The sequence below is a fragment of the Adiantum capillus-veneris genome, chromosome 22, assembly GCF_014529385.1.
Source record: "Adiantum capillus-veneris isolate H3 chromosome 22, ASM1452938v2, whole genome shotgun sequence".
Lineage (NCBI taxonomy): Eukaryota > Viridiplantae > Streptophyta > Polypodiopsida > Polypodiales > Pteridaceae > Adiantum > Adiantum capillus-veneris.
In genome coordinates, this window is record NC_140952.1 from 49,453,330 (window position 1) to 49,463,493 (window position 10,164).

Consider the following 10,164-nt stretch of genomic DNA (forward strand, 5'->3'; position numbering starts at 1 on the left):
AATAGCAGCCAGACAACATCCGCCATCATAGTCAAGGCAAAAAAATCCCTTGGCACTTGGCGCAAACAGCATATGTCTCTCTCTCTCTCTCTCCTTCCTGCACGTAGCCAACCTTTTGGGCCACCTGTCTCGTCCAGGCGAAGAAAAATACATTTTCCCCAACCCATGAAAATAAGGGCAAACTTGAAATTCTCTCGTTAGTTCCACTTAAACTAAGCATATGAGCATCTCTCGTGATTCGCATCCAAACAAATGAAAAAAACGTTTGGGCAACATACTAAGCCCATTATACGCACTTTCAGGTTAAATCAAGGGAAAATTACCAAAATACCTCTATAATTTGTGGAAATTCCAAAAATACCCCTCAAATTTCAAAAATTCCCAAAGTGCTCTACAATTTTGCAAAAATTCCCAAATTACCCAAAAAAACAATTTATTTCATAGGAAGATTGGTTCTCCTGAATAAAAGATTGAGCATTCTTCAAATGAAATCATTCATCATCTTTGGGCACAAATGTGTCTATTTGGGAGCTGGGAGCTCATTGGTGAATAGTTTTGTCTAAGATGCTAAAATATAGATATCCATTGTCATAAACATTAGACTATGTAAAAATTGGAGCAACTCCGTCCAACAATGATACAAGGTATATTGAGAATTTTTGAAATTTGAGGGTTATTTTGGTAATTTTCCCTTGGATCAATCAATCTAGTTTTGCACCTTCACTCTACTCTATCTCTATTGTGTAATAAACTTTTTCATTGGCATGTTGACACCATGAAGGCTAGTCTTGACAACACAACATGATGTGTATATGTGACCATCTACAAGAGCGTGGGCAAGTTTTTACATATGTAGAAGGTATACGATGATACGTCATTTTGGTTACATGGACACTAAAAGGGGTGCGGAGCACAATCATACAAACCATCTTGTTCTCAGCCAGTACGCCAACAGGCAATAAAACGGGAGACAATGCTCTTCGCAGACAGCAAAAGCGATGGTTTCATATACAGCAGAATGCAGTCATAATATCATACAATAAATGTGTCATGTGCAGTCAATTTCCCAAGGTGGTACTTCTAACTAAGGTACAAAAGGGCAGGGTCTCTCACGATAGTCAAAGAGCATGCTGTGCAAATGCCAAGAAGACAAGCTGATAGAGAGAAGAAGAGGCAAGGCAACAGCAATGAAGCAAACAAGCAGAAAACAAAAGAGATACTATGTAGTTAGTGTGGTATATGAAAAGAACAAGGAAAAAACCAATAGCTCACAAAAGGGCAGAATCGATAAGCAAACCAATTAAAAAAACTGTACTACTTATCCTCGTCAGAATCATCTGATTCCGAGAGGTGTAGCAACGCGCATCAGCCATTGGCATGGCCATTCAGGCAAACAGAATAGTCTCTGTTTTCATTGTAAGCAGCCAGCGTTGTACTTGCACTCTTGGGAATCATCTGCGCACGCTTGATGTTCCATACCCCTGCTTTGCAATACGGACAGTTCTCATCCTCGCTTATCGGCACTCTTTATAATGAGAAGCTTCTTGGTATCAGATTTGTCAAGGCTTCTGAACACTCCTCGGAACAAATCAACGTCCTCTGGACTATTAACATGTTCACATGGATCAGACACATACAAAATATCTCTTCAGCACTTTGGTATCAGAAAAAAACGATCTGATGTGCGTGAAAATCTGGTCTTATGCACAAATGACTGGCAACTGCCTGCATTGGGTAGTTGGAGGATAAAGCCGATTGATAGCAGCCAGCGCAATAAGGAAAATCTTACCAAGCGCTCGCTATCCACCATCAATCTGCCTGTTTTTGGCGCCAACAAGGTCAGACACCATCCTCGGCGCATGAGATCGACAGAACTCGCGCCAAAGATGGTGATCTGAAATCGCCTTGGTTTTCTTGCATAATCATGACAAGAAACAAATGGCAGTTGGCGACTAATGAAAGCACACGTTCATCAGCAGATCTGTGTAACAGCCTTCCAAGCGAACCCTCTCCAAACCTGCAGAAGCTTTATCATTGCTGCAGCCAATGCAATTGTATATCACAGGGGCCTCTGTGTAGGTCTTCTTATTACCGCCATTGCAGTGACAACCAGCACTAGGGGCCTTGCCCGCTAAAAAATTTTGGATTCTTTCTGCGATATTTTGCTCCGCTCCTCTTTGCACCAAACACGGCATAGGCATTACATCCTCCACCATTTTGATACAACACAAATCTTGAATTCTGCTGGCTAACGATTCTTGTGTATAAACTTTCACCCTTTTGATGCAAAAGTTTTGCAAAATTGTGATAAGGTCAGATCTTGAGAAAAAAACTGCCTGCAGTTTTATCGATGAAGCACCAACTTTTGGTGTACAATGCATGTACACAAGGCAAGCTAGAGTACCAAAGTGCTCAAACCTCCCATTGGCAGCAATGCCAAATGCAATAACCAAAGATGTCAAATTCTGATGCCAATCCTCAAAAGGTATAAAATAAGGGTCAATTCTGACAGAAGAAATTCTGTTAGAGCCAAAACACCTCAGCTATCTTAACTTTTGCTCTGCCATGGCTGCTACAACTCACAGAAACTCCGACGATGGCATAGATTAACACATATCGGTTTACACTAAAATATGGATACCTGCAACAAGAAGTAAATATCCTTAGTGCTCTGCCTGGAAAGAACTCCACAGAAACACCAAGTCTACATGCACAGATTTGCTCATACTTGTGAATTGACACTTTATACTATAGCAGATGGAGGCTATATAAACAAATCGATGACACATGCAGGCTCCGTACAAAAGCATAGATTCAATAGCTACATGGACCTTAACAAGCAAGTTCTGAGTCATTTATGGCACGACCATGATCAATTACAACAAGGTATCTTAAGCCCACCAGTAATCCATCAGTAAATTTGTACCTAAAAATAGTTTAACTTACAAAACATACTTCGCAAATGTTCGTAACATAGAAAAACAACAATCATACTCCTAAAGAAAAGCACTTTGCATCATATGTTACACTTCAAAAAACCCAAAAGGTGATTTGTTATAGCAACATGAATTCACAAACCATTCTGCATCATGGAGTGCACCTCAGAAACCCTAAACAAAGCAGTTTGCATCAATTCATGAGTAAAACCCCAAAATAAAAAACAGCAGGAATGCTAAACAAAAACACTCTTGAATTGGCGATCGCAGGCATTTACGAGAAAACAAAAGCAGAAAACCTAAGCGAAGATAGCAGTGCAAGAGCGAAAATGTGGCCAGAGGAGAAGCGAGGATTACCTGCAGGGAAAGAGGCAGGTGGTGTGGCCGAGTAAAGAAAACTTCCACCCTTTTGATGCAAAAGTTTTGCACTATTGTGATAAGGTCAGATCTTGAGAAAAAAACTGCCTGCAGTTTTATCGATGAAGCACCAACTTTTGGTGTACAATGTCATGTACACAAGGCTAGCTAGAGTACCAAAGTGCTCAAACCTCCCATTGGCAGCAATGCTAACAGAGCCAAAACACCTGAACTAGCTTAACCTTTGTTCCGCCATGGCTGCTACAGTTCACGGAAACTCCGACGATGGCATAGACTAACACACGTCGGTTAACAATAGAACATGGATACCTGCAACAACAAGAAAATATCCTTTAAGTGATCTGCCTGGAAAGAACTCCACAGAAACACCAAGTCTGCATCCACAGATTCGCTCATACTTGTGAATTGACACTTTATACTATGGCAGATGGAGGCTAAATAAACAAATCAATGACACATGCAGGCTCCGTACAAAAGCATAGATTCAATAGCTATAGCTTGGTGCATAGACCTTAACAAGCAAGTTCTGAGTCATCTACGGCACAATCATGATTAATTACAACAAAGTATCTTAAGCCCACCAGTAATCCATCAGTACATTTGTCCCTAAAAATAGTTAAACCTACAAAACATACTTCGCAAATGTTCGCAACATAGAAAAACCACAATTACACTCCTAAACAAAAGCATTTTGCATCATATATTACGCTCCAAAAAACCCAAAAAAGATGATTTGTTATAGCAACATGAATTCACAAGCGATTCTGCATCATGGAGTGCACCTAAGAAACCCTAAACAAAGCAGTTTGCATCAATTCATGAGGAAAACCCCTAAATAAAAAACAGCAGAAACGCTAAACAAAAACACTCTTGAATTGACGATCGCAGGCATTTACGAGAAAACAAAAACAGAAAACCTAAGCGAAGATAGCAGTTCAAGAGCGAAAAGGTGACGAGAGGAGAAGCGAGGGTTACCTGCAGGGAAAGAGGCCGAGTAAAGAAAACCATAAGGTCACCCTTTTGAGGCAGCCTAGCTCGCAGTCGCAGAGACGTCTCTGGACGCTTGCCTCAGCTTAGCCTTTAACTGGCTCACAAACCAGAGCAGCCGGTTGAAGAGAGGGGGAAAAGGAGAAAATCCTATTGATGGCCGAGTGAAGAAAACCATAAGGTCACCCTTTTGAAACAGCCTAGGTCGCAGTCGCAGAGACGTCTCTGGACGCTTCATGGAAATATCTTCCAAGCAGTGTTCGGGAAAAGTGTACCTTAGCTTCGCCTTTAGCTGGTTGAAGAGAGGGAAAACCGCTTTGAAAAATTTAAGAAAATAAGAGTTAAATTGCAAAAAATGCTGGTTATTTTGCAAAATTTTTTCTTTGAATCTATCCTAAAGGAAATGTTATATGTTTTTGATATTGGTTTTTACGGAACGTGTTGCTTCTTACACTAGATCGTGGTCGTCCACATGTACGCCATCCTCCGTTTCACAAAGGTTTGCGTTGTGAAACAAAGTGTGGGGCCTTAAGGAGCATATTTTTTTCACGGGATTAGAAGGGACTTAAGAGCTGAGTCGCACCATGGGTTAGTACGGATAGTATTTACTAAAATAAAGGTGATCCATGTTTCTCTCCTGGAATGTCGAAGCTAATTTTTAGCCCTACTATCACTTTAAAAATTGAAAGGTTTAAGCTATTTTTGGCATGCCCCAAAGGGGTGAGGCCTTAGTGATGCCTTCCCTTTTTGCTCATGAAAAAGGGAAGGTAATTTTTTTAAACAAATAATTTTTGGATTGGTGGTAGAAACAAAAGGCACTCATTGCAAAGCCAAGGAAATCTATTCAAAGATCTTTTTTAAAAAATTCTTTGAAAAGAGAGAAGACAACACGTGTGAGTTGATGTTTTCTCTCTCTTGGGATAGTTTCCTACGACGTTAAAATACTCTTCTTCTCAGGTGTGTGTGTGTGTGTGTGTGTGTGTGTGTGTGTGTGTGTGTGTGTGTGTGAGAGAGAGAGAGAGAGAGAGAGAGAGAGAGAGAGAGAGAGTGTATGCTAATAATAAAAAGAGGATGGTATAACCTTTCTATAACCCAAGTGTGGTAGATTGGTTATGTCATTTCCCTCTTGAATAACAGGTCTTGAGTTCAACTCTCCTCGTCGGATAGGTCTTTAAGGTCTCTTCTGACGACATTAAAATACTCTTCTTCTCGGGTGTGTGTAGACCAAGCTTGTTGAAAGAGTTTGGATGACAGACCATGAGAGTAAAGGGCTATATAGATACGTTGACGACAGTGAGGTCAACCTTTATAGGTGCTCAGAGCCATACCCAGAAGAGCTGACAGATTACAAGCTCTTATATGTCTGTGCATACGGAGTCGACTATCAATGGAAGTCTATAGTTGTTGACAAGTATGGACGAGAATACAGAGCTGTAGAAAGCACAAATCCATGGATTGCATTAGCCATAGGTGGATATTTGGTCAATGAAAGACCACAAATATCTCCACCAAACATGAGAATTCGAGAGTTCCAAAAAGGGAGCCACCTGGATTCCCTTCTAGAGTGAGAGAGATGAAATGATCACAGAGATGGCAGACTTGTCTTCTCAAGGACCAATCTCCAACAGAACGACTAATCCCTTCGAAGAAGAACCTAGGCATAGTAGAAGGCTTGAAGCGAGAGCAGAATTGGGAGAGTCTATGGTTAGACTTGTAGACAATCGGCGAGTTAGACCATCCCAGATCCAGAAATGGGTAAACAGGAATTACGCCGGAGATAAAGATCCGAGAGATCACGTGGCGGCTTTCAGAAGAGTAATTAGAGCAGAGGAAGTTTTGGATTTTGCAACACAGTTTGCGGGATTTGGACTGACTCTGGAAGATGACGCGGCTACATGGTTCAACTCGGTGGAAAGATGTGATTTTGAGACTCTAGACAAGCTGTTTGAGAAATTCATCGAAGAATTCTCATAGAAAGGCATAGCTCACAATACAGTCTCGCAAATTTACAGATTCAAACAAAAAGAGGGTGAATCAGTACACAAAGCGGCATTACGACTCAAGAGATATGTCAAGTTCTATCCAAGAGCGGAACTTCCTACGCAAGCAAGGTTAATGTTGATCTTTATCCAAGGAATGAGACATGAGGGTCTTCAAAAGGGTCTGCATATGATAAGGAGCCTGACGCTAAACGAACTGACCAAAGAAGCTCTTTATCTGGTGGATAACTGTGAGAAATATAAAGAAAAGGATTGTAAGAGTCAAGAGGACGACACATCACAGCCTCTCAGCATATGAGTGAGTCCATTGAGAAACCACTGGCACATATCGATCAAGAAAAGTTTATCGACGAAATGGTCAAGAGGTTGACTCCTCTTGTAAATTCTAATCCGAGGGAGCTTAAGTGGTGTGAAATCGAGAGAAAATGGACAAACCATACAAGAGAAGAGTGTTACTATGGCATGGAATATGCTAGGGAGAGGTATGTACAACCTATTCCAGTAGCACCTACTCCACCCAGATACATTACAAGGAATCCACCAGGTCGAGTAGGAGTTTCAACGCCAGAGCCTGTCTTAGGAGAACAACCTCTGCTATCAGGTGCTAGAATGTCTGTAGACATGAGATACACGCCGATGATGGAAGCATCTAATAAACAAGTGCTAGTACCAACTGCAATGTACTATAACAACCAAAGCGGGTATTGTCCTTCGAAGCGACAGAAGATGAGAGAAACAAATGGAGTGGTGAGGCTGATACAACCTCCACCTCCTGCGTTTCAACCCGAAGAAAGAAGGTATGAGATGGACGAAAGGACATTGCGGTTCATTGCGAATAGAGGCTTAGCTAGGTCAGAGCATGTTTATAGCCACCAAGAGGAAATACAAGAAGAAGCTCCTCAACCAGATTGTCACAAAGACCGTGGTAATCACTTGGTCAAACAATGTCCTCAGACGGAGATCACACAAGTAAACACCTATTGTCTTGATTGCGGAGTCATTCACTTGATCCCTAGCTGTCCAAAAAATCCAAACCGAGTCAGAAAGATCATGACAACTGCCTTAGGGATTTTTTAGCTACCCAGTAGCTCAAAAATGAAAACGTCGTACGAGTTCAAGTAGTTACGAGAGCGCAAGCTCAAAAGGAAGCTGAGAATTTGAAGACAGAGAAAACGAAAATCGACCCGAGTCTAGGGACAGGGGTGAACCAAAGATCAACGCACCTAGTCAAAAAACCAAGAGCAAACGAAATAGTTGGAAAGATAGAAAGGCTAGGATGAAAGCAAGTAGGGAACGAGAGCAAGATAAGACAACATGAGGAAATGGTTGCACCTTCTCTTACGTAGATGTCTCAACCTCCAGAAGAACCATCCACAAATGAGAAATTGAGAAGTGCTAGTTCGGGAGGATCGGTATTGGTCGAGAAGGTTTATGAGCCATTAGACGCCCTCCTAAAAGCCTATGAAACACGGCTCAAAAACAACCAAACCCAAGAACAGAGGTGGATGACATATCCATATGTGGAACTAGAAAAGGACAGGCTCAAAAAATGATTCAAACAGTCCAAGCTTTACTAGAACCACCAATTGGAAAACCTGAGGGTGTGATCCTTGTCCCACCTACACCAGTAATCCCACCAAACCAGGAACAAAAAGAGCTAGATTCCAGTCACGATAATGGACAAAAGCTCAAGGACCCCGCATTAGAGCCAAGGATAGTGTTGAATACCACGGATAACTCTTCCAAGGAATTTCACATAGCTATACCTGATTGTTGTAAAGAAATAGATGGTCTTGACGAATTGTGGAAACAAGTCAGACAGACCAGTGAAGCAAGTGAGATAAGCAGACGAGTAAACCAAACGAGTGATGGTAGAGGAGTGTCTCTTCCACCAATAGAGGAAATTGAGGTTGGATCTCAAATGAATCTAGAAGTGGAATCGTATTGGGGAGACAAAGAACTGTACAATCTATGGACAATCAACCCCATTCGCTAAGAACACTACCATTCTATACGGGAGAGCACGAGGCCAAGTCAGATGTTATTCTAGTCCCATCACAGAGAACAAGGTCATCGATTCAAAAGGACTGATAGACATTTTGTCGACACAAGTCACCTATACGATAATGTTAGCCGAGTTGCTCAGAATATGACCAAACATGTGGACTATTGTGGGCAAATGCCTAGAGATTTGGCATAAAAAAACCAATCACTCAAATCGAGGAAGGGATCAAAGAGATTGAAATGCCTCAGCTAAACACTAGGCCAGTGCCATTAAACAAGGTCGGAGAGTATTATGAGGGAGAAGATGGGAGCACCCCTCTTCCTGTGAAATTCCAAGGTGTAAAAACCATGGCAATCCTTGATAATGGAGCCGGTGTTTCCATCGCAACAAAAGAGATTTGAAAAAAATGGAAAAAACAAGCAGTGAGGGCTACCAGGTTGACACTACAGCCTGCACACGGACACATGGAAAAGCCCATAGGATTACTAGAAAAAGCAGTTGTTACTTCTTGTGGCATTGAAATGAGCAAACATTTGCTATTGTTGACTACGGCAAGAAGAACAATTATGATATCATTTTAGGAAGACCATTCATGCGACAATTGAAAGTGGTCCAGGACTAGGGTTATGACCATATCTACCTGAGACATATGAAAACCACGACAAGGATAAACTTGAAGGACCATAGTTACAGGGATGTGACGAGAACCCCAGTAGAAGAGTTTGATTCCGCTACTGTAGCAGAATCAGAACTTCTAGCATGGTTGGGAAAGCCTAAAGAACTGTGGATGTGTGGAGCTTTGCAATGCGGAAGCTTAAAGCGAGAGGAGTGCATTTTAGAAAGGGAAATCGAAGATAAGGATTATATCCCAGAACCCTTTCGTGAGGAAGCTTTAGAGCCACTTGAATGGAAACATATCTTGGATACTCTCGATGTGTGCGCTATTCAAGATGTCCAACAACGAACTTTTGTGATGAAGATGGCTATGATGTTGTTCCTTATTTTGCTGTGAGTGTGATCCAAGAATCCAAAGACGGAAGAAGACAATTTCTATGACTCTGTAGAACATTTGGAGCTTCAAGAAGATGCCGACAATGGAAATCCAGACAATCCGGCAAGTGACATGAACAACACTTTAACAAATGCACGGTTTTATGATTGTCCAGATCAAAGACCTAGGAAACAATTTCATCGCTACAAAAATAAAGTGCATTAAAAGTGGATTCCAAAATCCTCGGTGGAAACGCAACGCAACATGAAGAAAAAACCCAACCAAGAAGAACACAACCATGTCAACAGCTAACAATGCGCTAAGCAAGTGGACAAAAAAAGCATTCCAGAAACAACAACCCAAGAGCAAGCAAGCGGTAGCTTTCCATAACCAGCCAAACCACAAAGGGAAAGTGCTAGAATGCAACCTTGCTAAGGATAGCAGTGACATTGATGATTCTTATGACGTCACCTACCAGAAACTCAAGTCGTCACTATCACTAGCAGCTTCCGTAACAACCAAGGAAGGCCAAGAGCAAAGAACAACAAGTCAAAACCAAAAAGTTCGACAAATTTGGATACCAAAGAGCCAGCTTGGCCAAAAGCAGGTATGGATCAAGAAGACCAAGATCTCTAATGAAAGATCACAAGATCTAACACCAAAAGGAAAACAATCGAAGTGTGCAAGAACGGCTAAGAAAATCACAAAGTCAGAAGCTTTCGCAAATCAAATTTGGGTTCCAAAGAAGCTGATTCAAGCACAAAGAGATTAGAGTGGATTCCCACATGATTAAAGTATCAACTACCAAAGTCTGAATCCAATCATCAACCAAGCCAAGGTGGATCCCAAAGAAATCTCTTCAAACAC

At 41.5% G+C, this 10,164-nt stretch overlaps 1 protein-coding gene and 1 pseudogene across 1 annotated transcript; both read right to left on the reverse strand.

Moving 5' to 3' along the window:
- Nucleotides 1–416: 416 nt before the first annotated feature.
- On the reverse strand, nucleotides 417–1,914 carry LOC147429322 (EID1-like F-box protein 2 pseudogene; annotated as a pseudogene).
- A 232-nt stretch (nucleotides 1,915–2,146) lies between these two features.
- Nucleotides 2,147–4,559, reverse strand: LOC147429323 (uncharacterized). Its single transcript, XM_086495446.1, has 5 exons — nucleotides 4,477–4,559; nucleotides 4,290–4,369; nucleotides 3,521–3,623; nucleotides 3,294–3,364; nucleotides 2,147–2,641 (listed from the first exon to the last, which is right to left on the reverse strand). The coding sequence occupies exons 1-5, from the start codon at nucleotides 4,537–4,539 to the stop codon at nucleotides 2,524–2,526; spliced, it is 435 nt and encodes a 144-aa protein (XP_086351572.1). The 5' UTR covers nucleotides 4,540–4,559; the 3' UTR covers nucleotides 2,147–2,523.
- Nucleotides 4,560–10,164: the final 5,605 nt, after the last annotated feature.

Coding starts and splice junctions, on each gene's coding strand:
- LOC147429323 (XM_086495446.1), bottom strand. CDS start 4,539: ATGAAGCGTCCAGAGACGTCTCTGCGACTGCGACCTAGGCTGTTTCAA. Junction 4,370..4,476: donor TTCAAAAGGGTGACCTTATG/GTTTTCTTCACT, acceptor GCAAGCGTCCAG/AGACGTCTCTGCGACTGCGA. Junction 3,365..3,520: donor CAAAGGTTAAGCTAGTTCAG/GTGTTTTGGCTC, acceptor TTATCACAATAG/TGCAAAACTTTTGCATCAAA.